The 27,753-nt window shown below is 43.6% G+C and overlaps 2 protein-coding genes across 3 annotated transcripts; one reads left to right on the top strand and one right to left on the bottom strand.

Annotated features, from left to right (window-relative positions):
* The first annotated feature begins 2 nt into the window (after positions 1 to 2).
* LOC136443225 (lysophospholipid acyltransferase 5-like) lies at positions 3 to 27,451 on the top strand. Of its 2 annotated transcripts, XM_066440370.1 has the most exons (15): positions 3 to 229; positions 16,598 to 16,643; positions 16,674 to 16,778; positions 17,314 to 17,421; positions 17,725 to 17,831; positions 18,297 to 18,390; positions 18,630 to 18,667; positions 19,251 to 19,358; positions 21,142 to 21,215; positions 21,856 to 21,964; positions 22,464 to 22,550; positions 22,928 to 23,094; positions 23,505 to 23,652; positions 24,221 to 24,379; positions 25,209 to 27,451. In XM_066440370.1, the coding sequence occupies exons 3-15, from the start codon at positions 16,691 to 16,693 to the stop codon at positions 25,332 to 25,334; spliced, it is 1,413 nt and encodes a 470-aa protein (XP_066296467.1). In that variant the 5' UTR covers positions 3 to 229; positions 16,598 to 16,643; positions 16,674 to 16,690; the 3' UTR covers positions 25,335 to 27,451. The 2 variants fall into 2 exon arrangements, with proteins under 2 accessions (XP_066296467.1, XP_066296466.1); XM_066440369.1 differs by having other exon boundaries at positions 4 to 229; positions 16,628 to 16,778.
* Positions 6,161 to 14,524, bottom strand: LOC136443838 (galactose-3-O-sulfotransferase 2-like). The gene is made up of 7 exons (XM_066441207.1): positions 14,062 to 14,524; positions 13,464 to 13,623; positions 12,370 to 12,532; positions 11,622 to 11,854; positions 10,457 to 10,735; positions 7,013 to 7,222; positions 6,161 to 6,486 (listed from the first exon to the last, which is right to left on the bottom strand). Exons 1-7 carry the CDS (start codon positions 14,229 to 14,231, stop codon positions 6,325 to 6,327), a joined length of 1,377 nt encoding a protein of 458 aa, XP_066297304.1. The 5' UTR covers positions 14,232 to 14,524; the 3' UTR covers positions 6,161 to 6,324.
* Positions 27,452 to 27,753: the final 302 nt, after the last annotated feature.

The raw sequence follows: 27,753 nt of genomic DNA, 5'->3' as shown, positions 1-27,753 counted from the left end.
ACTATAAAGACGTTAAACGGAAAATATGAATCCCTCATCTTCAGGCCTTACTTTAAACAGATATACATGTAGTTATGAGATCGAAGCAACCCTGGAAACGAGGGGGTCAAAGGTAACTTGGGGTCATCCATTCCTGGGCGGGACTAGGCCAAGGAGAGTGGGACTAGAACTTCGCGCTCATCCAGGTTGTCTTCACAGACGTCTTAACGGAACGGGAACGCGTGCCAAGGTAGGGAAGCAACATAGGCGTTTACAGACAAGAAAGAAGTGTCGAGAAGCTTGTTTCTTGTTCTAGCAGTTCTTATGTGGTTGTTGTTGACTTCTTGTCCCTGTTCTCATGCTCTTGTCAAGTTACAAAAAAGTCACAAGACGTAGAGGAAGAACTTTATTTTACGACATGTCTCTCTCTCTGGCTCATTCCCCGTTGTCGAGGATTAGTGGGAAGGGCAGGCCCTCTGATGGCTGAACAGTCCTATCCTGGAGTGGCATGCTCGCCCGCATCTCTCGCAGATGAACTGGGCCTGGGCTGGTGGATTCTGGGCAGCCGCCTTTCTCCTCCTTCGGCTCTCCTCTGCATGCTCCCTTCTGGCTAGTTCGAATTTCTCTGCACCCCGCTTGGTAAGAGTTCTCCAATTTGCACGGTGTGCAGCACTGTTTTCCCAGTTAGCTGCTGGGATGTCAGCCACTCTGAGGTGTTGTTTCAGCTGATCTTTGAAGCGCTTCCTTGGTGCACCTCTGTCTCTCTTACCTTGGCAGAGTTCGCCGTAGAAAACTGTTTTAGGCATTCGGGTATCGTCCATGCGTGACAGGTGACCTGCCCAGCGAAGCTGTCTTGACAGGATCATGGCCTCCATGCTGGAGATGTTGGCTCGCTTCAGCACCTCGTTGTTGGTTGTGTAGTCTTGCCATTTGATGCCTAAGATGGAGCGAAGGCATCGCTGATGGAAGCGTTCCAGAAGCTTTACTTGTTTCCGGTACAGAACCCAGGCTTCAGATCCGTAGAGAAGGGTAGTGACAACCACTGCTCTGTAAACCCGGATCTTGGTTACCAGGCGCAGAGAGTGACTCTTCCACACGCGCTTCTGTAGGCGACCAAATGCACTGCTGGCTTTGGAGAGTCGGTTGTCCACGTCTTTGGCAACAGAAGCATCGTTCGAAATAACACTCCCAAGATATGTAAAATGTTCTACCGTGTTGAGCTGTGTCTCATCAATACTTATGCAAGGTGACTGGTAAGTCCCATGTGGTGATTTCTGGTGGAGCACTTCTGTTTTCTTTAGGCTTATGGTGAGACCAAAGGCCTTGGCCGCGTCGGCAAAACGGTTGACCGCTCTCTGAAGGGCTTCTTCCGTGTGGGCAAGGAGAGCACAATCATCTGCAAACAGCAGTTCCAGTATGAGTGCTTCCAGGGTTTTGGTGCGGGCCAGGAGTCTTCGGAGGTTGAAAACACACCCATCCGTACGGAAACGGATGTAGATTCCTTCTGTGAGGTCTTCCTTGGCTTCCCTTAACATCATGCTAAAGAATATGGCAAACAGTGTGGGTGCCAGGACGCATCCTTGCTTAACGCCGTTTTCAATGGGGAATGGATCTGACAGATCACCTTTGTGTTTGACTTGTCCCATTTGTCCTTCGTGGAGTTGCTGCACGATTTGGAGGAGTTTTGGTGGGCAGCCAAGCCTTGCTAGTATCCTCCACATCCCATCGCGACTGACGGTGTCGAATGCCTTCGTAAGATCTATAAAGGCAGCATATAGTCCCATGTTCTGCTCCCTACACTTCTCTTGGATTTGTCTTAGGACAAAAGTCATGTCTGTTGTGCCTCTATTCGCCCTAAAGCCACACTGGCTTTCTGGTAGGTTCTCCTCCGCAACTGTTGGGATGAGTCGGTCCAGGATGACCCTAGCCAGGATCTTCCCAGCAATAGACAGAAGTGTTATGCCCCTGTAGTTTGAGCAGGCAGACTTTTCCCCCTTGTTTTTGTACAGGGATACGATGACAGCATCACGGAGATCCTGTGGTACGATGCCTCTCTCCCAGCAGTCCCGAAACAAGTCAGTAAGAACTGTGAGCAGGGCGTCGCCCCCCAGCTTGTACACCTCCGCTGGTACACCATCAACTCCAGGAGCCTTGTGGCATTTCAGCTTGTCGATTGCTGCTTTCACTTCTTCTTCAGAAGGAGGGATGTCAAGCTCCGTTTTTATCTCCTGTTGTGGTATCTTCCTGATTGATTCTTCTTGCACTTGGTGTTTGTCTCCAAACAGGTTCCCATAGTGCTCAGTCCAGCGGTGTAGTATGGACTCCTTGTCTGTGAGTAGCTTGCTGCCATCTGATGAGCGCAGGGGCGCTTGTATCTGGTGGGTTGGGCCGAATACTGTTCGTAGTGCTTCATAGAATGCACGGGTGTTTCCTGTGTCAGCGTAACTCTGAGTCTCTTCTGCTAGAGCTGTCCACCATTTATCTTGCAATTCTCTCAGCTTTTTACGAGCAGTATGACACGAGTTCCTGTAGGCTGTTTTGGCTGACTGGTCATCTGGCCTTGCAAGGACTCTCTCGTAGCAAGAGCGTTTCTTCCGCAGTAGGTCTTGGATCTCGGCATCACTCTCGTCGAACCAGTCTCTATGCTTCCTGGTTTCATAGCCCGCTACTTCTACTGTTGTGTCCTGAAGGATTTGTTTTAACCTCTGCCATTGGGTTTCTGGGTCTGGGTTCTCTCCACATGTGTTAACATTGCTATTTGCGGTGGCGTTCAGGCGCTCATCCAGTTTGGTTTGGAACTCTAACTTGCGATCAATGAGCCTACCGACGTGCAGCTTCTTTACTTGAGGCCCCTTTCTCTTTACAAGTGGTTTGGTGCACAGTCGGAGTTTAGCCCTCACCAACCTGTGGTCTGTGTAGCAGTCTGCACTAGGCATCACACGGGTGTGTAGTACATCTTGCACATCCTTCTGGCGCACCAGGATGTAGTCTAGAAGGTGCCAATGTTTGGAGCGTGGGTGTCGCCATGTCGTCTTGAACCGTGCTTTTTGCTGAAAGAGGGTGTTTGTGATGCTTAAGCCCTGTTCTGCGCACAGCTCCAGAAGGAGTCGGCCGTTATCGTTACAGTTGCCCACCCCATGTCGTCCAAGTATCCCGGGCCACACATCTGAGTCTCTGCCCACTCTAGCGTTAAAATCACCCATGACAAGAATTTTGTCTGTCAAGTCAACTTTACGAAGGAGGTTTCTCAGCTCTGAGTAGAATGCCTCTTTTGTTAGAGAATCTGCTTGAAGTGTAGGTGCATAGGCACTGATGAGGGTGACGAACTTGTCTCCACGCAGCGGTAGTCGGAGGGACATGAGGCGGTCGGAATGTCCGACCGGGAGGTTTTGGAGATTCTTGGCAATGGAAGTCTTTATCATGAATCCCACGCCAGACAGGCGTCTTTCATCTTTACCTTTCCCAGACCAGTAGAGCGTGTACCCCGCACCATGTTCCGTCAGGCAACCTTGCTCTGCAAAGCGAACTTCACTTACTGCTGCTATGTCAATGTCAAGCCTGGCTAGTTCTCTAGCAACAAGAGCTGAGCGTCTCTGCATGCTGTCCTCAGAGTCTTGCATTGTGCGTACGTTCCAGCATGCTACTTTGAGCATAGTAGTTCTACTAGTAGTTTTCTTCCCTTTTGTTTTGCCGCTTTGTGGAGATACCGTTGGCCACGGCGAGCCAACCCGGTTAGGTCGAAACAAGCGATTTTTGGACCACCTTTTCTAGGTCCGTCTCTGTTTAGAGCAAGCAGCGCTGTCCCTGATAAGGGCTGCTTGGTCACTCAGACAGCTGCCGAATGCTGCTGTTGTCTCGGGTCAGCAAGCAGACGACCATCACGTCCGAGCCGCCTACATGCGGAGTTGAGACTGCGACTCCCAGTGCATCTACACCTGCCGAATTCGCCTCTTCTCCATCGCTGCAGGGCTTTCCTTCCCGCCTGCGCTCAGTAGGTTTATAGTGACGGTTGGTGCGCGCAACCAACTTCTGTTGGAGCCAGCCGCACTCTTTAGGCTCGGCATCCTTCCACAGTGGCTCAGCGGACTAAGACGGCTGTGGCGATCACAGAGCTGTAGGTTTTAAGGACTGGCCTTGTCCTGGTCCCCTCACGTGGTTTTGCCCGCCTGCTGAAGCGGTGTACCGGGGTGTGGCGCTTGGAGCCAGCACGTGAGAGTTTAGGGGATGAGTGAGGTACAGTGGTGCCTGTCCACCCTACTGATGGTCGGTCGGGTGCAGCAGACAGGCACCAAAGAAACGGACCAAGGTACGATGTGCAAGCCCACGGTATAAAACCATGGTACGGTGTGCAAACCCGAGGTACAGACCTCTACTGAGAGCCCCCTACACCCCTCACGACATGTACATGTCGACATGTACATGTATGGCAACTTACATGCATAACAGTTGAGCTACTGCTAATATCTAACAACTTTAAAGCACTGATCTAAAATGATTTATGAATAACTATTTATAGTCAGTATTAACCATGGTAAAATCCTAATTCACAACAGCCCCACAGCACCGACTATGGCAAACAGCCCTAGGCTATACGAGAATGACAGTCTCTGGCACATAAATCACTTCTGTAAGCTGACTCAGTTCTGTTGCAAAGCTCTATTAACAATCTCTCTACATCCATGCTACTACTCTAGAACAGTATGTTTATTGTTTGTTTGTTTGAACCTTTGTTTATTCATGATAAGCTCAAATCGGCACGCAGGCCGCTTTTCATTGAGGTCATGAGGGAAGAGGTAAGGGTCAGATACAATAACAGTAGCATTGCTGCATCAGGAGTTTAAAACAGAGCATTTCATTTCATTTTATTTATAATAGAAAAGTTTAGCATAGAAAAATGTAACACTGAAAGTGAATACCGTAGCCTGGTATGCAAACCTATTATTGCTGCCTAGTCCCTTTTGTCCACTCTGCAAATAGGAGGACGAAAGAATACAATGAAATTATAGTATGCAGCTACGAATATAAAAAAAAGAGATCTGGGTTGGATTCTGACTGTTCTGTAAACCCAAAGGGGCGAGTACGCCGCTCCCGGGATTCAAACTCACGCCGATCCCAATCTGCACGGCTTGGGAATTCAACATGCTAACCACTGGGCTAAAAGTTAGACTGGTCAGTTAGTGAACGTTGATCCCCACTGTTACAGTTCTACCTAGCAGCAATTTGGAAATGAGAAACCGTCAGTTTTACTCTGATGAAGAAGGTATCAGAATGTCTATTGAACATTGGCAGGTTAAAGACCTTTGTTTGATTATTGTGCACAGTCTCAGCCTTGGTAACCTTCTCCCTGATCATAGCCTTTTGGCACAAAATTTCTAATGGTTACAGGGTTAGGCAGCAGGGAGAAGGTTATAACCTATTGTTTGTTATATTGAGTTTGTTCTGTACTATTCCTATGTTTGATTATCATTTTATGACCTTTATTTATTATCTGTATGTAAGGGCTCCCTTGGAAATCAGCTGCTGAGTCAGCTGAAGGGACTACCCTAAAGATGAATAAATAGAAATAACCCACATGCTGAAACTATTCACAGATGCACAATACATACAATTTTGCACAGAACAGAAATAACCCATTCAAGCCTATCCTAATATAGAATAGAATACTAGTAGCTTTTTTATTCAACTTCTAATCTAGTGTTTCTGTAGCCTGGTAACCATAGATACGGTTGTGAGCTCGCTGCCATCTCTCTGGTGCTAACTGTGTTGCCCAGTTCATTAGCACAAACCAAGGAGGTTTTAAATCCACAAACCGTGGAATTTTCTATGGGGTTTCAGCGATCCAGGGGCGACGATAACTAGCTAGGAAGGCTGGCTAGAAACTTAAGACAGCTGCCAGATACAAGCTGTTGTATCCAGAACATGCTCCTTGTCCAAAAGCTGCACTGAAGTACTACGTCTTCCTGGATATCCAGAACCTGTCAATAGAGTCATGATGGCAGACAATGACAATGTTGCAGAGATCAGAGCAACTTCTGGATAGGTCACAGCAAACCTAAACTGGGCTCGGTATAAAATACTCCTGGCCCACCTGTGGAGAATGGTGACCAGGCTAGTGTAAGAGCCCATAGTAGAGTAGATGCCCCCTCCTGGCTGAATAGACCAATCCAGTAATTAATAAGAGAGGTCACATATAGAACCAGTTCAGACTAGAAAATACAGAGCACATGCCATATGAAGATGGTCCTGTCTAGTATCTGTGACTGTTCCTTGGGCCAAATCTAGAGAGCTACTCAGGGGCGGGGGATAGGCCAGGAATGGCTCCTTACACTAGTGCTTCTGTTCCACTTAAATCTTAATCCCAGCTACCCTGGCATCATGCTTGCTATTATAAGTCGGTAGTCCTTTGCGAATGCGTTGAAGGTTTTCAGTTATACCGACTATCGCGTAGCTCATCTCTTCCTTGGTGTATTTCCTTCCTCCCCTCATCACAACATCCAGTGTGATGGTCTGCAAATTAAAGAAATAACAAATCATGTAACTGTACAAAGGAAACTAACTAGAGATCAGAATTATGGTACTGATGGAGATCTACTTTCTTTAAATGTGGGTATTTTGTTATTGTTGTGATGTTAACTGATCATGATAAGACTTCGGGAAAGCTAAATTAGAGGCCATAGTCTAGAGGTGATGAACATAGATCTAGACTACTATATCTATTAAGCAGTGATTGATTTTTTCGGAAAATAATTTCATCAGGTTGGTAGAACATAGAAGATTGGAGTTTTCTTTTTCATGACAACCAGTCGCTTCTTACTTGCTGACATTTCGGTTTCTATCAGACACCTTCTTCAGAGCTTCTGACTGGAGTACTGCTTCTCGCCGCTACGTCAGCAGTTGAGAATTACCGGTTGTGAAAAAAAGAACCTCTAATATCCAGTGATTGATTTCATACTAACATTAGTAACATATCTTCTCGATATGTTACATTGTTACTAATGTTAGTTTGAAAGATTGCAGCCCTTAAATTCCTTACCTTTTTTGGTGTTATGTAGAAACAGAAGGTGTAGTCCACCACAAACTCAGGACTCCACTTGGATGCCGGCATCACCAGGGTTTCCTTTTTCCTTTGCCTTTTCTTGTGTTTAGTTTTTTTCTTGTGCTCCTCCATGGTTCTGGTGCAGTGGCTGCTGATCTCTTCATTGATGCGCTTGAAGTATTCCAGCTCGTCGTAGAAATCTGAACTCTGATTGAAGAGAGGATAACATTAAAAGAACATGAAGACAGTGTTTTCAATTCAATTAAGAATTAATGTCAGTTGAAGCTCATTTAGCAGTACTAAGCACGTTGATTGCAATGGATATTTTATAATAAAGAAAAGATTTAGAGAGAAATAGGCAACAATTAAGAGTTTGTGCCAGTTTGATATGGAGAATAGAATCTGATGAAGGTACGATCTTTGTTCTACTGGATCTCTAGCAAATATTACTCGGTAAGTTAAAGTATCCCAGACGTCTTGATAAGACGCATAGGGGTGGCGCCTATCTCCTTTTCTGTAGCCCTTGGGCCACACATTTGTTCAGGTCACTACAGCAGGGGGCTAGTCCACTGCTAGTGGTGTGTGTTTAACTTTCATACTCTTTCCCAAATGCTGAGTGCTAAGCAGAGAAAGCAGCTAGCATGCATGCATATGTATCATTTTGAGTCTTTGGTATGACCCGGTGGGGGGGCAAACTCACAACCTAATGTGTGCAAGGCAAACACTCTACCCACGTAAGGCCATTGCACTGGCTAGCAAATAATAGTCAGAAGGAATATTAATTTTTGTTGATGGGATATGGGTTTACAATTAGGCTCAAGCATGAACAGCAAGAAGCATTGTGGATAATATGTTAAAGTTGAAGGCCCCTGAGACATACATGTAAACAAAAGACATCTAGACATGTAAGGGGCCCTCAACTTCGACATACTGCCCACATGTTTAATCCATGAACTAGCTTCTTGAGGTCTCGGACCGGAGTTTTTTTGCGATTTCGTATGTAGGCCGACACCCTCAGGTCGACGGGCTACAATTCCGCCGAGAAAAGTAGGACGGAAAATGTAATCACATGGTCGAAAAGCGGTTTTCTGCTGTTTTCCGATGTGTTTATCGGTATTGTCCGTTGTCCCTTTATTTTGGGTAGAAACCATAGTAAAATGTAAATTTGGCATCCGAAAATTATCATTTTTTTACACTTTTTTGATCGAACCTGCTCGGAAAAAACGAGTTTTCCTGGGGTCACGGCATATATGCTGAGAAGGCTTAGTAAATGGTGTCTCTGAAAAATGAAAAAAATAAAAAAGTCATGTGATAACTTTTTCGCAATCTCCGATGACGCAAATTCGGTGAAAATGCATTAAAAACGATGCTATTTGGGTCATCAGGCGAGAAAACCGCATCACCGTTCCCGCGGACTAATACAAAAAAGGCTTCGATAGCGAACCAACTGCACCGCGCCCAAAAATACTACAACTCACGGGCTTTTCAGAAGATTCAAAATAATTCATACACAGCTAAAACCATCACCAAGCAATCTCGGGCAGAAATCAGGGTGACGACAACGCACTTCCGGCAGATTACCGGGTCATGACCCAACCCCCGGTCACAATTGAACTCCGACCCGGAACCTTAAGAAACATATTTTGTCTTAAAATTTGTTCAAAATTTTCAGAAAAGTTATATCCACCATATATCCAAATTTGGCGTATCTGCGACTATTACTTTTCCCACAGCAGGGGTTTAAAGTCATGTGAAAAACACTGTGTTTTGAGGCTATTTTGCCAACGTGCAGGCCTTAACAACGTTACAGTAGGGAAATTGATAAAAACATCATTTTTCAGGACATCGCTTTTCAAAAAACAGGTAAAACGGGATGGAGAGCCTGCTCATGCCCTTGGCTTGGACATTATGCGGACTTTCCGTCGTTTCGGTGCTGCATATTGGCAGAAAAGCCTCTTTAAGAGTTGGCGTCATGGTTCTCGAGGAAAACAGCAGGGGGTCGCGTTTTAAGTTCGTAGCTTTTAACTGAAACGAAGAATATGTCAAATTTTGGTATAGACTGGTAGACCACGGGTCGCACATTCCGAATCAAACGCGTCCGACATCAAATTCTTCACTACTTCGCCGTAAAGGCCCCTTAAGCAGCACAATGCTCCCTAAATGTGTAAAAGAATGCATTCTGACACAGTCCAAAGCGCAACCTGGAGCATGTCATCAGAGCTAGAAGCGGGCAGTTTAAATAAGTGCGTCCGAGATGTGTAGCGCGCCTAGTAGGCTGTCACTTCACACCATCAAAAGAAGAAAATATCGCGACGTTAAGGAGCGATGAACCAAAAGTCAGAAAACCAAGTTTCGCCTTAAGAAGGCTTAAAGCACTTAGATTTTAGCTTAATTCTCCAATTTAAGTCATCATAAAGGCGGGGCATCGCGAAAATCATACCGAAGGTCAAGTTGAGACATGGGCTTCCATCAAATGACGTAGTCAGTGAATTCCTTTTAAAAACAGTTTGGCGGCCAGAAATGATTAAAGATGGCCGTATTTGAGGTTTGGGGGGGGGGGGGGGGGCACATGGGGGAGGGGGGCGCCAAGCACCTGTCCATGGATATATCGAATTTCAAAGAGAAAAAAGGCCAAACTTCGGGGTTTTTTCAAACAAACTTACAGATTTTGATAAAAGCTTTCGAATGCGTCGAAATAACGTCATCTATGACGTCATCGATGCAGCCGCTGCCGTCCTTTTAAGGTCTCGGACCGGAGTTTTTTTGCGATTTCGTATGTAGGCCGACACCCTCAGGTCGACGGGCTACAATTCCGCCGAGAAAAGTAGGACGGAAAATGTAATCACATGGTCGAAAAGCGGTTTTCTGCTGTTTTCCGATGTATTTATCGGTATTGTCCGTTGTCCCTTTATTTTGGGTAGAAACCATAGTAAAATGTAAATTTGGCATCCGAAAATTATCATTTTTTTACACTTTTTTGATCGAACCTGCTCGGAAAAAACGAGTTTTCCTGGGGTCACGGCATATATGCTGAGAAAGCTTAGTAAATGGTGTCTCTGAAAAATGAAAAAAATAAAAAAGTCATGTGATAACTTTTTCGCCATCTCCGATGACGCAAATTCGGTGAAAATGCATTAAAAATGATGCTATTTGGGTCATCAGGCGAGAAAACCGCATCACCGTTCCCGCGGACTAATACAAAAAAGGCTTCGATAGCGAACCAACTGCACCGCGCCCAAAAATACTACAACTCACGGGCTTTTCAGAAGATTCAAAATATTCATACACAGCTAAAACCATCACCAAGCAATCTCGGGCAGAAATCAGGGTGACGACAACGCACTTCCGGCAGATTACCGGGTCATGACCCAACCCCCGGTCACAATTGAACTCCGACCCGGAACCTTGATTCAAGCATTTTTGTTTTAAACTTTTCCTCACCTGAGCTTCTATTTTCCGCCACAGCGACTTGTTGAATGTCTCGTACAACATGTAGTCCACCGCGCTCCAACGTTGGTGGTTGGCGAGCTCCTCCGGTGTCGGCACGTACTTCTTGAAGGTGTACTCGCGCTCGTTTTTCTTCTTTAAGTAGTAGACGACATCTTGAATCTTCCAGCACATGAGACGTCTCAGGAGGACGGCTGACTCGTCCAGGTGTTCTAGAATCAGCACCAGTTTGAAGTCGGCTTCCAGCTGGGTGATGTAGGCACGCGCTTCCTCCTGGGTGGGCAAGAGTAGAGACGAGGAGTTAGAAACAGAGTTTATCGTGGGGTCGTGTGGCGTAACGGCAGGATTTCCGACTCAGAACCAAGGGGTCCCGGGTTCGAATCCCCTGCTGCCACCGATCTTGTGCCTTTGGGAAAAAGGCACTTAACACGACTTTCCCCACTCCGCCGAAGTGTAAAAATCGGGTACATTATAATTATGTGCGTGGGTCACAACATCAGCAATAGCTGCCTGTGTCCCACGTGTATTGCACTGTTGCAATCCCAATAAATCCAAATCCAATCCAACAGAGTTGATCTTACATTTTTTTTAGGACGGAGCTGGTGTGTTATACTGGCTATAGGAAACAGATACAGATCTAGAAGCTGGTGTTTTACGTCGAAAGGCATTTGTACCGGCTATATAGATACAGGAGCTGGTGTGTTACGACAAAGGGCAGTTATACCGGCTATACAGATACTATGTATAGCTAGTACAGAAGCTGGTTTGTTACGCCGAATGGTGGTTACACCGGCTATATACAGATACAGAAGATTGTTGTGTGTTTCACCAGCTATACAGATACAGAAGCTGGTGTGTTACGTCGAAGGGTAGTTATATACAGATACAGAAATCAACCCTTAAAACTGGATAAGCAGAGTTAGTGACTAAGTCTTTATCATCAGCCAGTTTTTCCTGTTCCATCTTCTAATGTATTAGTATGAAATTGACTTTATCTGCCTGAGTTTATTTTGAATCTGAAGAAGATAGAGTGATGGATGTCACTCAAATTCAAAATGCCCTGAAGTAATCATGTGTACCTAATATTTTTAGTTGGTAATACATAATAGTTATTACATCACCATGGTAACTGGGGTATCCAGGAAAACTGCCCACCCACCTCCTTTTCAGCCTTGTCAGCCGGCCACCCAAGGTCAAAGCTCATGGGGTTCCTCGAGCCGTCCCAAGTCACGTTCACATGGGGGAAGAACACTTCAGACTTAACCTGGTACTTCCAAGGGTCCTTAAGGAACGTCTTGAGCGGGTTCTGTGACTTTTTGATACCGAGGAGGCCGGGAAGGTCGTAGTAGTTAAACTGGGATTTCAGATGGCTGAAAGGCTCTCTGATGATTGCTGAAGCATGAAACAAACAACCACAAACAAACAAATTAACAACAAAATAATGTATTTAGCTTATTAATATGCTGTTAATATATATGTTCTGTCTATCTGTGTGTGTCTCTTTTCTCTCTTATTTCTCTCTGACCATTACTCCCTCCCTTCTTCCTTGCTATCTCTTCCGTTTTTCTCTCTCCCCTTCTCCCCCTTTCTCCCCCTCTCTCCCCTCTCTCCCCTCTCTACCCCTCTCCCCCCCTTTCTCCCCCTCTCTCTCCCTCTCTCCCCCTCTCTCCCCTTCTCCCCCTCTCTTTTTCTCCCCTCACTCTCTTCCTTTCTTTCCCTCTCTCCCCCCTCTCCCACTCCCTCACCCCCTCTCTCGCCCTCTCTCCCTCTCTCTATAGCTATCTCCCCCTTTCTCTTCCTCCCTCCCTCTCCCCCTCTCTCCTCTCTCTCGCCTTTCCCTCACCCTCTCTCTCCCCCCTCTCTAGATCTCTTGCCCCTCCCTGTACCAAACAAGCATTGCCACCTACAGAAGTAGGGAGTGTCTGGGGGGAACTTGTCTCGGAGCCATTGCTTGTTGTACACAAAGTGGTGCAGCTGTGCGTCGTAGCGTTCGCCCGGCACGTGCACATACTCGTCTTCTCGCGGGGGGAACGGCCAGCTCAGCGGGCCACGCCCTACTGGCATCAGCACCTAGAATCAATCAACCAACCAATAAATCAATCAATCAATCAATCAATCAAATTGTTGGCTTGTGACTTTTGTTTTACCACCGGTGTTTCTTGCTCTCAGTGACTGGGCACTACTTTTCAGAGAGGCTCTGGGCACATCAATAAATCAATCAATCAATCAATCAGTTTAACCTTTAAGTTAGCAATTAATCAATCTACATATATCAATCAATCAATCAATCAATCTATTTATAATTTATTTATCTATAACTGTTTTATCAGGATGGGTCTCTCAGTGACTATGCACTGCTTTTCATGATCAGAGAGGCCCTGGACACATTGATTAATCAATCAACTAATCAATAAGTATAACCTTAGAAGTTACAGTTATGGAATCCACAAAGTATGACTTTTCCCTCGGCCACTGTTTTCATGTAAATTGTCCAGTTCAGTAGCATTTTTAGTCATGTAAGAACAAGAAATGTACTGTGAATGTTGAATTGTTCACATTAATTTATTATGGTTTCATTTTTTAGTTCCTCAGACTCCCCACATGACCTCTCCCCTGCACGTTGCAAATATGCATGCGTGTCCAACGTATTACTACAGAACATGTAGTAACAGAAATTTTTTAACCGCAAACTAAGAATACCGCAAAAACACCCTTTCCCACCCTACTGCAAAATCAAGTCCCTGACTGTACAATGTCATGTAAACATTGACAAAAAAAAGTAGATTTGGTTTGGCGCAATTATATAATATTATATAATTATGTAAAACAAACATTGAAACAATGATAATATTCATGATACTGCTTTCTGGGGATCTGGCAGGGCATAGGGAAAGGAGCATGGCATGGCATGGCGATGTGTGACAGGCTTCTGTAAGCGCAATATACAGTTCCCAAAACCTTATATACATAATCTATGCAGATTTTAGTAAAGTCTATTTACAGTTAGGTTGTGATAGATGGTGTAGCGCTGGAAGGTGTTGACCAGCGTGGTACTCCCAGTCTTGTGTCCCTTTGTGAAGACAAACGTCTCCCATGGGACACAGGAACCGGAGACATTCTCCTGTATGTGTCTCGGGATTACTGTTGGCTGCTTTTCAGCCCTGTAGAAAAATTAAAACAACAGTGTTAAATTTAGTCCTCAGAACTTACTTAGAAAAAAAAAAATTGGAATGAAATTCTTCGCAACCAAAGCAATATTAGGGCCCAAAAAATGGAAATAGAAAAAATGCTGAAATCTTTATGGGAGTGACATTTACTAACATTGTTTAACACATTTGCGTAATAACTTCATAATTTGAGCATTTTAAAACAGCGCAAAATTGTGCCGTACGATGATCCCCATAGCTTTGCGAGCCTACAAAAACTCTTGCCACGATCTTCAGTGAGTTCTCACATCACAACGACGTCGTATTTTTGCATGATGGACGTCGCTATACATTTTAATAGTGTTGTTTGAACTAATCATGTAGAAATGACTAAATAAATTATTTTCTGACCCTAATATTGCTTGGGTTTCCTTTAATGATTGACCGTCTCACCTGTAGCTCTCTGGTGTTATATGTTCGCTGGCTTGAAGGGTACCCATGTGTCTCCCATGGTAGGCTGAAACAGGCTTCTTAACAGGTAGGTCATCATAGCCCAGAAACAACATTCCCAATCCAACAGCAAACGTGAGACACGAAATGATTATCATAGCTCTTCTCTGCATTATGGACGCTCTGTTTGTATCATCATGGCTGAAAATACTATTCAAGGAAGCCTTTATACAGGAGAATGAAGAAAACTAACCCACAAATAACTGTCACAGATTCACAACAGGGCTGGCAGTTTCAATATGTATTACAATGCAAAGGTGTTGAACAGGTTTTACTACATAGCTCGGGACAATCTTTTCAGAAGCTAATGACAGAACTGGCCATGGGTTGAGATGGGCATTTTCTGCCTCAGTGGCACAGCTGAAAGGGGAATTGCACCAAGGTCTTTCTCAAGATTCAGTCCACATTCCTTTTGTATTAGATAATAACTTTATTGCTCAACAATTGTACAAGGTACAGAGTATGGCATTCACTGGTACATAGATAACATTCTACTAGGCTAATCCGTCTATCTTATACAATATGGTGTACTAGTCTATCTTATACAATATGGTGTAGTAGTATGGGATGACAATGGGATTTTACAATTATTGGAGGAGTTTCTTACGTCTAGACATTCTTTGATATATTTCCCAATGTATACCATGCATGGGTTGTCACATGCCATTATGTACTTAAATTTGCTATTTAAGTCCATTGAGATAAATCCTGGTAAGTCCAACGATAGCATTGAGTATAGTGAATCACGTAAATCAAAATATTTGGGACACACAATCAAAAAGTGATATTCGTCTTCAACTACCTCTGGACAAAATGGACAAACCCTCTGGTCTATAGGGAGTTTTTGAAATCTCCCCGTTTCTATACTTAATTTATGGCAGCCAATTCTAAGTTTTGTGATTGCTCTACGTACGTCGAGGCTCTTAATGTTTGAAAGGTAGTTTTCTTGCTTATAAATCTTGTTTAAGGTAGAAAGAAAGGAAAGTTTGGAATTGTTTCGAATAGCGCAATGCCAATTTTGTATATAAACATCTTGTAGACGTTGTCGTAGCTGAGTGTTGATTATATCGATATGGTATGACTTCGGGTTCAGCCATATATGTCCAAAACCGTGGTAGTTGAGGATATTTTTCACGTGGACAACCCAATCATGTTCTCCTAAAAGAACAGCATTGTATGCCTCCCGAAGTAAGGTATCTTCGGGTAAATGAACTAAGCGGTGCCAGTATTTTATATGTTGCATTTCTGCGTCCATCATCGTTGGTATGATAGCCTGGGTGCCAACCTACTAGTAAGTGAGTTTATTATAATTACCAGGACTCCCAAATTCTGTAATAAGTCACATAATGAGGCTGAAGAGCTCCTAGCTATAGATATTCATGTACTACTTTAATTGAGATACTGGGAAACACCTATTATTTGACCTCTTTAGGTCAGCCTTTGGTTTTCAAATATTTTGAAAGAAACATATAACAATTTGGGCCCCCCCCCATGTAATTGGTACAGTCCATTGCACCATGCAGTCACAAAGGGTCTAAGTCACTAACTAAAGTTGAATGTGACTGTAAGATTAATGTCTTCTTCTTCTTCAGATTTCGTGCACAACTTCATTTAGCTGAAGGCTCTGGCACGGTTTGGGGGCAGGGGTACTTATGAAGGGGGTGGTCGCTGTGTTTGTTCAAGGACATAATAATGTCCTTGGTTTGTTGTGGTGTGTCCTCAAAGGGCAGGGCGCTACTCCCTGTCCGCCACCGGTACCCTGTATACAATGTAGCTGGGTGGGGTAACGAGTACTCGTAACTGAGTTTGTGAACTACAACTGGGTACTGAGGGCATTTCTAAATGCCTCTAAGTTTTTTGATCCAACTAGACAGTTCCATTCGTTAACAGTTCTTGAGAAAAACGAGTTCACGTGGTAGTCCACTCGTGATGCTGGAGGGAAGCAGGCCAAGCTATTCTCAGTACGAGAATGTTACCCTGATCTCCTGGCCTATGGTGAACTCTTGTCTCTTTGTCAATGACGTGTCAACAGTGGTGGCTGGAGAGGTAACAGATTCGTAGCAGGTGGTCAAAAAACTTAAATCTTACTTTTAACCATTTGGCAACAGAGGTTGTGGTAGACAAAGAAAATCTTGCTTGGCGTGTGTCGTTAAGGACATTAAGGCGTGCGGCCTAACCAGTGCTAGCGTGGACAGAGCCGCTTAGAAGCCCAGTGTGAAGTCAAGCTGACTGCTGCCCACCTGTGTCAGGGACCCCTGCAACATATATACTAAGTACTGTATAATCAAATACTGGATACTACTACTAATACTTAAAGTGGAAACTGGAGGTATGAAAATATCCCAACGTAGGGGTGTTTCCCCTATTCAGTACAGTCACTACACTAGCTACAAACAGGACTAGATCCTTTTTTCAAATTCAAGAACCAAGAAATCAAATTATCATGTCAGTAAGAAAACTGTTTCCCCTGACCCCACAGGTGTGTAGCTGTTCAGGTGTGTCAGGACAGGTGAGCAGCTGACCAGGTGTGTCAGGACAGGTGAGCAGCTGACCAGGTGTGTCTACAGGAGCCATGGCAGACCTGGGGCTGGTGAAGACGTTAGCAGGTGCCTTCGGAACCAACGAAGCCTCCCTCACTTTAATCCTCGGCCTTCTCGCAGGTATTACATTTATATATTTGTTTCTTGTTCTTTGTGGTTAATGATACATGTTGTAAATTATGTCTAGAGCTCACAATGTGAAATTACTGTTTACTGATTATTTTGATACAGCCACTAGTACTGTCATATGAAATTTATTTATAAGATGATATAGCCAATATAGACAACATTTCTTTAGTCTACCGTATTTCCTCCATGCCTACATGTACATTTGCATGAATATACACATCTTAACAAATGGTAGACAGTAACAGAACATGATTGTTTTCGGCCATATGCTCTGCTGAAATAAGCAAAATATACATTATTTGTTTCTTACAGTCTTTGCCTGTGTTCTTTGGAGCATGTACTGCCACTTGCAATGAAGTTCCATAAAATCTTGATAGAATTCTATCCAAATGCAAAGATCAGCTTTCCAGCCAGACTGTGCTGTTTACACTGAAGCAGTTCAGCTGTGTCTGAATCCTGCAGGTTAACCTAGTAGATATATTACATTATTTCTTGTATGTCTCAGTTTTGAATCATTTGTTTGTAGGTTACCCTCTGGCCTACTTCCAACGACAGTTCCTGTTTGGGAAGTCAGCCACTCTACACCACGTGTACTTCACTCTGACAGGGCTGGGCATCCTGTACGCTAACTTTGGTGAGTTGGCAGGCATGGATTAAACTGTGATGGGTGCACAAGAAGAATTCAGGCACAAAATATATCTACTGTACTAACACTATGTCTCTGTAATCTGCAGACAAAGTTATGAAACGCAAACTCCTAATAAGAGTACTGTTACTATCGGTAATTGGAACAAAATCCAGTGTCACAAATCCCTTCCGAATCTAGATCTGTACTAATGAAAAAAATATTCTATAGAATTTAAGCTACGTACTGTCAGTGATGTTTGTTTAAGACTTGTGTTGAAGATTGATATTTTCATCCGTCTGTATATTACAGGTACCGATATCCTCCACCATGTCATCTGTGTGTTCACCAACTATCTGCTGATGAGGACAGTTGGCCCCAAACTTCTCTCTGTACAGCTAGCCTTCCTCTTCAATATGGTGGGTTGACGTGAATCTATTCTGCTGCATGCTGGAAGACTTTTTGTTTGTTTGCTTGTATTGCTTACCTGGTAAACCGCCCAATGGCGTAACACACCATGTTTATTAAAGAGTACAACCTGCATATCCGGATAGATTTATTTGCTCCACTTATACCAGGAAGAACCCCTACTCTTTTTGATAAGTGCGGTGGGTTCTTGTGCTCGAGGTGTGGCTCTCCTAAAAAATGGGACCTCCATTTAACGTCCTATCCGAGGGATAAAGCTAGGTACTCATTTTACCTGAGTGAAGTGAGGAATTTCATGTTAAGTGCCTTTCCCAAGGGCACAACATCAGTGGGACAAGTCAGGGGGCCAGGGGATCGAACCCAGGACCACTGGGTTCTGGGCCAAACACTCAGCCACTGCGCCACCGCAACGCCACTTTGATAGTTCTACACCTTGACGCATGTTGTTGTCTCTCCAGGGTTATCTCCTAGCCGGGTACCATTTCTGTGCTTCCAACACCTACGACGTCATGTGGACCACGCCCCACTGTGTCATGACTCTACGGCTCATAGGTAAGAAGCTCAAACAGCGCCCAAATGGAATCTAAGCTGTATCGTTTAACCTTTAGCACTCTGAAGTAGCCATTTGGCACACAATTCCCTATTGTTTACAGACTGAGTAAGACAGTAAGGCGAAAGCTAAAAGTGTGAATTTCTAAAAAATATCATGTTTTCCAGTCAGCTTGAATATCTTTTAACTTAGTTGATGTTGGGTTTATAATTCATTGTTCATTACGTTTTATTGTTTACAGGGCTAGTGACTGACCACTTCGATGGTGGCAAGGATCCGGTAAGGCCTTTATCATAAAATGAACGAGGAATTCTGAGAAGATGAAAACAGATTTGCCTAATAGTATATTCACACCCTGACATTGTGTGAGGCAAGGTGCAAACTTTCCTCTCAGGCTCTGTTTTCATGTTGAACTTTCAATCTATAATATCTATTTTAAAATCACAGAACCAACAAATAAAATTGGTGTGGCCTTAGAGGAGCTTAAAGCAATTTGAGAATGTTTTAGATTCAACTTCCTAGTCCCTTCAATACATATTAGTCTAGATAACACTATCCCATTGCATATCGATCTTCATGGAGCAAAGATGCGATGTTGTTGTGTGGTGAGAACTCATTGATAATCGGGGTGCTAATTGTTTGAAGGTCCCAATTTCATTTTTTATTTATTTATTACCCAGGGTCAAACAAAATATCTAAAGGACTCCTCGTGTGGCTTGTTTCTGTGCTCTTTTTAAACGCCCAAAGTATGAATTTTATGATAGAAATGTGAAATTATAGAGATTGTCTTGTCCAGAATTTTTTCAGTTTTAATGTTCTGAAATTGCTTTGGGCTCCTTTAACGTGAAACTTGTCTCCCCAGGCAGAGCAGTCCGCAGACCAGAAGAAGCTAGGGCTGACCAGGACGCCAAGTCTGCTGGAGGTGGCCGGACACTCCTTCCACTTTGGGGGGGTGCTGGTGGGACCACAGGTGGGTACAGCAGGGGGGTACAGCAGGGGGGTACAGCCAGGGGGGTACAGTGGGGGGGGGATAGTAGGGGGGTACCAGAAGAAGCTAGGGCCGACCAGGCCGCCCAGTTCTGCTGGAGGTGGCCGGACACTCCTTCCACTTTGGGGGGGCTGGGGGGTGCTGGTGGGACCACAGGTGGGTACAGCTGGGGGATACAGCAGGGGGTACAGTCGGGGGTATAGCCCGGGGGCATAGTAGGGGGGAGTGTTCTTGTGTGGGGTGGCCTGATTATATTTGCAATGTAGGGATGTTGCAATATCTGTTAGCATTCCGAAATGGTGCCTGTAAAGTGTTGGAAATGACCTTATAAATTTTTAGTCGCCACAATGGGGAAAATTTCTTAGGAAATGCTCTGCAAGGCTTCATCAGTTGCCACGGTAACTATGGAATGTAGAATCATGGTTGAACAGTACCTACAAGGTCACCTTGGTGCAGGACAACTGTTCCTGATAGAGCCGTCCTCGTGTATTGTCTGAAGGTCATGTTCCATCTGGCAAGTGCATGACCTCTAGGAGGGTGGTAACATGCCTTTTCTTTAAGGCAGAAATAGACATCACTTGAGGCAGAGCTATTGTCTCTGATAGAGTCCGCAAGCATTGTTCCAAGGTCATGTACCATCTGGCTTGTGTGTGACCTCTAACCTGTGGTATTGAGACGTGTGGATGCTTTTGTTACTTGGAGAAGAATGGAGTCAGAAGACAGTGTTGTACTCATTGTGCCTACTGAGTCATTCAGTGCCTTGTTCAACAATAGCTGACCTACAAGTTGTGCCTTGCCTAAAGTCTGCTGAATGAAACATGCAACTGCATCAGACGATGTTCAGAAATAAACTTTGGTTCATGTAAAAGTAAGCACGATTCATCATTGGAATTTGAACCATTTGGAAAGGCATAATGCGCAGAAATGTGACGACTGAGAATCAATCATTGCACTGAGAATCAGACGTGTGTGGCGTCTTTGTGGCATAGTGGCAGAGCATCCGGCTATGAACCAATGAGACCCTGGTTCAATCCCCAGTGGAGTACCCAGACATGTCCGGACATGTCACCCAGACGTTGTGCCCTTGGGAAAGGCACTTAACACACATTTCCCATGTCCTAAGCCCAGCAGTAGGGTTTGGGTTGGCGTTAGGAAGGGCATCCAGTCGTAAAAATGCTTGATGAGGAGTTCTGGGGCTCCCTCATCCATGTGCAAGCACGTCCAACCCCCTTATGATTGATGGGGATCATAAAAGACGTAAAATTGGAGAGAGAGAGAGTACATTCCAGTGACTGCTGGAAGTTGGAACAAAACAGAGAGCTTCTTTGTGGAAGACAAATTCAAGGTTACTTGTGGTTGTGAAGAAAGCAAATTTATTTGGAAAGGCACAGGGTTGTTCTAACACCAAAATGAGTTAAATCCCTACCTCACTCACTCACTCACTCACTCACTCACTCACTCACTCACTCACACTCACTCACTCAGTCACTGCTTCACTCATTCATTCAGTCACTCACTCAATCCCTCAATCACTCCCTTGCACACACTCCCTTATAATACTCATTTACGCCCTCACACATTCATGACACTCAATTTCTCACTCTGAGTCAATATTAACATCTACATCCCTCATTCACTCAGACTCCTTTGTTTGCTCACTCACTCACTCACTCACTCACTCCCTTCCATCCACTCCTTCCTTCATCCCCTCCCTCCCTCCTCCACACCAGACTAACCCCGATGCCCCTGTTGTGTTCCCATGCAGTTCCCCATGAGGATGTACTTGGACATGATCGAGGGGAAACTGACAGACAACAGCGAGGGAAAACGCCCGGCTTGGTGAGTACTGTAATTCTTGTTTCTTTCACTGTAACTTTATGTTGACTGTTTTCACGGGCACCCCTGTATAGTGAATTTATCATCACCGTGAAAAAAACTGTAACAATCATTTATGATTCCTTCACACATCCGTTCTGTAAATCACTAGGCCTGAAGTTAAAGTTCACTGAAAATGTCAATTTTCCTTAAACACCGTGCAATTTTGCTACCGTGAACTTTAAGTGAATTACAGTTTAATTAGTCTTCATTCAAAGACCCAGATGTCTTGCAGTTCTTTTTTGAAAAGAATCAGTCTCTTTATTGTTTCTTTCAGAATCATATGAGCATATGAAGAACAAGCATGATAAAGACATCCAAATAGTTGAAAAAGATTGAATAACAACAATGAATGAAAACCAGTTGACAGTATTGATGATTCATGTATACAGTGTACGTAAATTAATAGTACAATTCTTAGGGTATGCTTAAAAGTTGGACCCCAAACTACCTATTGATTTTAATATAATGTTTTTGTATCATATAATATAATTATTAATTTCATATTTTAAAACCATAAACATATGGAGGGAGTCTGAAGTTCCTTCATATGTCATAGGGGTCAGTATCTATCTAACAGTGTCCTGTTTCTGTGCTGTTCCAGTGTTGTTCCTGCGCTGAAGCGGATGGCTCTCGGGCTGGCCTACACCGTGGTGTTCGCCATCCTGAACGGGTACTATTATGACGACTACATGACGGAGCCGGCCTTCTTCGTAAGTTGAACACTACAAGCATTAGAAAGCCCAGTTTTGCATCCGGCATGAACATGATTCTGTTAACTCCAGAAGGGGCCATTATGTTTGTGTTTATGGTTACTTCTGCAGTTGCCATTGATACGTCTGTTTTTCATATTCATCACAGGAGTTTGTTACGGTAAACTTTATATTCCCTCCAGAAAGTGTAGCGGAACCTGCCATGGTTGCAGATTGAAGTGTTCTTATTTGCCTCAGTAGTTTAACCTTCAGTTGATTATGTTCATTCCAGGAGCGGTTGTCGCTATGTTTATGTTTACTCCAGTTGTTTCCATGGTTACCAGTATGCTCTTGTTTACTGCAGGAATCTGCATGGCTACGGAAGTGCTTGTGTTTACACCAGTTGTTTCCACAATTACTAGTATGCTCTTGTTTACTGCAGGAGTTGCCATGGCTATGGAAGTGATTGTGTTTACCCCAGTTGTTTCCATGGTTACTAGTGTATTTGTGTTTACTGCAGGAGTCGCCATGGTTACAGAAGTACCTGTTTGTGCTGATCTGGGGGAAGGTGATGCTGTACAAGTATGTGGGCTGCTGGCTGCTCGCTGTGAGTCGCCTTCACTCAAGACATGTTGTAGACAAAATAAGTATATGGGTACAGCAGAGACATATCACATGCTGGGGAACGAATGGTTTCCGTCATGTATTGTTCACTTACTTAGGATTGTAGTAACCTTTTCTTGTTAATATTATGGTTACTGTGGCACGGTTTTAGCTGCATATTGATTAGTGCCATGTTAACAATGTGCTTTACTCACTACTGACCATGGAGGCTCCCTTTATTGCTCTCTTTCACTATTAGGCTAAAATGCTAATTACATAAGAACAGAAGTGCAATGAACAGAACATACAGTATATCAGTTCTGGTTCAGGCTTTGGGAGGCTCCAATAGGGTTTTAAGAATCCCTCTATTGTCCCCACCAGGAAGGGAGCTGCATTCTGAGCAGCTTGACTTACAACGGCAGGGACGAACACGGAAACCCCCTGTGGGACTCCTGTAAGAACATCAAGCTGAGTAAGTTCGAGATGGTGATGAGCTTCCAGGATGTCATCGACTCCTTCAACATCAACACCAACAAGTGGGCTGCGCAGTAAGGACACCTTGCAGTTTGTTCATGTACTGCAGCTTTCAGGGGACAGAGCATAAACTCTTAAAGAAGCATAGTCATGCTGAATATAGGTGTATTAATGTTTGCAGCAAGGTAATGCATTCTTTGTTTTCATTTCAATGATAAAATTATTTCAAAACTATTTTTTATTTTAAAGAAGTTCTTCCGGGTTGCACAGTAAGGACACCTTGCAGTTAGTTCATGTACTGCAACTTGCAGAGACACCATAGTATCCTTTAGGAGTATTATCTATATTCGGGTATTATCCAGCCTAAAGAACAGGTTGGCCATTCCTTGCCATTCTTTATCCCACTTAAAGAACAGCTAGGTTGAAAAAGACAACTGTGCTGTACAGTTAACCCCAAGTTGTGCATGTCTCCTGCCCTCCACAGCTACGTGTACAAGCGGCTGAAGTTCCTGAATAACCGGATGTTGTCCCAGCTGTTCACGCTGGTGTTCCTGGCGCTGTGGCACGGCTTCCACTCCGGGTACTACGCCTGCTTCTTCCTCGAGCTGGTCTACGTCAACGCAGAAAAACAGGTCAGAGTTTTATAATTAGAGAACAGGGTGAAAAGGTCAGAACTGTAGCAAACAGCAAAACAATGGTCATAAATTGTTGCATTGTGAAATCACATTTTGATGATGTGAGTCATGACAGAAAGTACTACAGAACTATGGAACTCATTTTCACGTTCAAGTATAGTATACTACCTTTGTTACGTAGGTTTTAACAGCACTTAGAGTTACCGTTCATATTAAGTGGTTAGGTGTGATACATCGTTTGATATGATATAACCAGCTGCCGCCGCTTACCTATGAAGCTGGCATGTTGCACTGAGGGATGGTTATACCAGCTAAATACATTACTGATACCGATACAAAAGCTGGTGTGTTACAGCAAAGGATGGTTATACCAGCTTTACAGATACATAAACTCGTGTGCTACACCAAAGGACGGTTAAACCGGCTATACAGTACAGACACAGATTGAAGCTTGTGTGTTACACTGAAGGGGATTATACCAGCTGAACTATACAGATGCAGATGGGGAAAATAGATGAATTCTAGACATCTTTGACCTGTAATGAGTTATGACCTTTGTCCCCAGGCCCATGCCCTGCTGAAGGTCAGCCCGCTGGTGTCGTCGGTGGTGAGGCACCCTGTCGCCCGGCCCGTGCTACTGGTGGCGCTCAAACTGGTCCTGCTGGCGCACCTGGGGTATCCGCTCGCACCCTTCGCACTGCTCAAGTCTGGAAAGTGGTGGCAGGTAAGGGCTCACCTCTCTAACACACCTGTCCAACTCAGGTGTTGCACTTACCTGTCTCAGGTCCTCATATAATGATATTAACATCCACAGCAGGGGACATGAATAAATACATGCAAGGCACTTATGAACATTTGTTATCTCTGAAAACTTTACGTGTATACATCCATAACTGTTGCAGTAACAGGATAACAAAGTCCTTTCTTCACAAGAAAGACTTAGCAGGGCTTGAAATTCAGTTTTGGGAATAGGTGCACTAGTGCACCCAACCTAAAAAATTGGGTGCACCAAAAAATTTTTGGGTGCACCACATAAAATAGAATGTAACTATTGTAAGCAAAACCTAATGACAAACCTTACTGTTCCTCTTCATGCGCGTTTGGCACGCGATCTTGGCACGCAGTTTTGAAGCTTTCAAGATCGAAATTAACTCAAATTCTAACATCAAAATCTTAAACAAGTACTACAACAAAAATTTTATTATTTTCTTACACTTAGATGTCAAGAATATGCTGTCTACTAGTGTGCAGTGATACCTTTACACATAAAACCGTACGAAAATATTTGGGTGCACCAGTGCACCCACAGTAAAAAATTAGGTGCACAGCTCCAAAATTGGGTGCACTGGGTGCACATGCACCCAGTATTTCGAGGTCTGCTTAGTGTTTTAGTCAATCTACATAAGTCTGACATTTTTGTGACCATCTGTCACCTTCCTCAGAGTGATACCGACTGGTTCTACTTCACACAGCAGCTAGGTGTCTCTGATACAGATCATCAGTAACAGTAACAGAGTGTAACTTTGTTTTGTACATTCCTACCTTCCCTCCAGGTCCACAAGTCCCTGTACTTCACTGGACACTGGCCCTTCCTCATCTTCATAGCAGCGGCCCCCTTCCTTAAGAAACTTCTCAAGCCCAGGGACTCAAAGACATCGAAGGAGACCAAGTCGGACTGATCATCAGACAACATTGTCGCTATCGTGTCACATGCAGTGTGATATCCCGGTGCAAAGTATCAAGTTGCAGTTTTTAGTTTTACGAAACTTCCAGTTGTCTTATTACTCTTCTCATTATTTGCACATTACATTACAGTTGTCAGTCATAGTGATTGATGACATTTTATCCCCACAGGAATTGAACATCATGGCATGTATTAAGCAACAGCAGATACCAACACTTAACTATATAGTCAAAGTAGCTCAAGAAAACAACATGCCTTGCAGAAAATTTCAGGAGCTTCTGTTCTGCTTCTCATCCAAGATGGCACTGATCTGTTGCATAATTACAACAAATGCAGAACTTCTCATGCTTGGTTGGAGATCATCTCAACTCTTTGATTCACTCTGCATATGAATCAATTGTAAGAAAAAGGGTACTGAATTTCTACTATAGGTTTGCCCGAATGTTGCTGAAGAATTGAGATTATGGATGTTATTGATAGCGTAGAAGTCCATTCCACTTCCTTTCAAACATTTCCTGAAGTTAAACTTTCTCAAACTGCACAGTGCTCAGTGCTTTAGAATGTGTTACAGATCATCTTTTCCTACTGCTTAAAGTGCAAAAGTAGCAAAAAATACCAAATGTTAGTAAGAAAAAACAGGCATAAAACATCGAGACTGAGACCGATCCTTCTACATGTACGTATGCTAAGTAGCATGAGTATGAATATCATACAAACTATGCACGGGGTAACTTACCACCTCCATGGACATAACTGTGAATATCACAGTGAAACATTTTCTACATGAATACAGTTGCAGGGGTGTCAGCCCTAGTGCAGGACATAAGCTGCTTAGCTTAAGTCTAAAAGAAATGTTTGGGATCAAGTGCAGTGCCAAGGATCTGTGAACTCGTTACTCTACAAGGAGGTAGAGTTACATTGTAGTTGAAGTGTTACTTAAGTGTGAATGATACTCAGTACTTACCAGTAAGGAAACAGTTACAGTTTCTCTACAGCCAGTACTTATATTATTGTGCAGTGTACTTCCTCTGAATCATTTATAACAGTTACATTAATTGCACTGTTAGAGCAATCAGCCAGAAACAGGTACAAAGGCAGTCAACTGAAAGGCTGAGCTGTGATGTGCATGACCTTGATTTTTCCTTGAACCCTCCACAGGTTCATGTACCTCAAGTGGCAGTGCACCTGAACTTTGACCTTCAGCCTTCTATGCCTCATTGCACAAAATTCTATGACATTTAAACTTCAGCCCAGTCCACATGTACCTCATCACTGCATCTGACCTTCAGCCTTCTCCAGATGCCTCAGTGCATCTGAACTTTAACATTTGGCCTTCTGCCTTCTCCAGATGCACCTAACTTTATCATGACCTTTCACCTTCACCCCTTGGCAGTACCAGGTCTCTATGGCCATTGCCCTTGGCCCCTCTACATGTACATGTGCCTCATTACACCAAGCTCCTATGACCTCTAAACTTAAGCCCTCTTCATGCACTGTGCACTATGACCTTTCACCTTCAGCCTTTACTAGTTTAATGAAGTGCTTAATGTTCGGATTGCAAATTGATCAACCCAGAAAGTCATGCAGTAAGTTATCAAAGATATCATGTTCAGTTCAGTTTAAAAACGTGTGCAAAACTTTTGAATTTGATATGGTCGCCAGCCAAAAATCCAGTCTTCTCATGCCAAAGGACATTTACATTTATAAAGATGTCAGATTTCAGCTGTTCTAAAGAGATTGACCACTTTCTTCAGTCTTGACATATCAGTATCTTTTTTAACAAACTTAATGATGATTTTTTTTTGCAGTCGTTGTGATATTAACAGCTTTGATGTAGAACATGATGCATTTGTGATACCTTGTGATGAGTTTGAACATTTTTAACCTGACTTTATTGAAAAGCATAGATGATATATTATATTATGGTAATTGACCAGGGTAGTACAATGTTAACAAACATTTTCAATATGTAGCAAATCTTTATATGATATCATAAAGGTTTAATTGAAGTATTGTCTTAGGTACTTTGCCAGTATGAGTGTAAGATACAGGAAATATTGATGCATTGGATGATTATAATCATCATGGTTTGAATAAAAGGAGGAAAACTGATGACTTATAGCCTCATGTGGTAAGTGATCCTGCCTCTGGACCAAGAAATTGTGAGTTCGAACTCGGTAGTGTGTCGCCCACCTGACATGCACGCTACTGGATAGGGTTGCAGTCCTTAGCAGTCCTGTGGTCCGCTGTTCATCGTACTTGTCAAAAAGAGCTAGGAAAATATCCCTGGTACAATGAACCTGTAAATACTGTTAGTAGTGCCTGTCTTCTCTATCACGACCAGTGGAATATTAGCTCATCTGTTCATTAAGTTTATTTGAGCTAAACTGGCACTTTTAATTCATTTCTGTGCT

Source organism: Branchiostoma lanceolatum, chromosome 10 (assembly GCF_035083965.1).
Source record: "Branchiostoma lanceolatum isolate klBraLanc5 chromosome 10, klBraLanc5.hap2, whole genome shotgun sequence".
Taxonomy (NCBI): Eukaryota; Metazoa; Chordata; class Leptocardii; order Amphioxiformes; family Branchiostomatidae; genus Branchiostoma; species Branchiostoma lanceolatum.
This window is presented reverse-complemented; position numbering and strand designations above follow the sequence as displayed.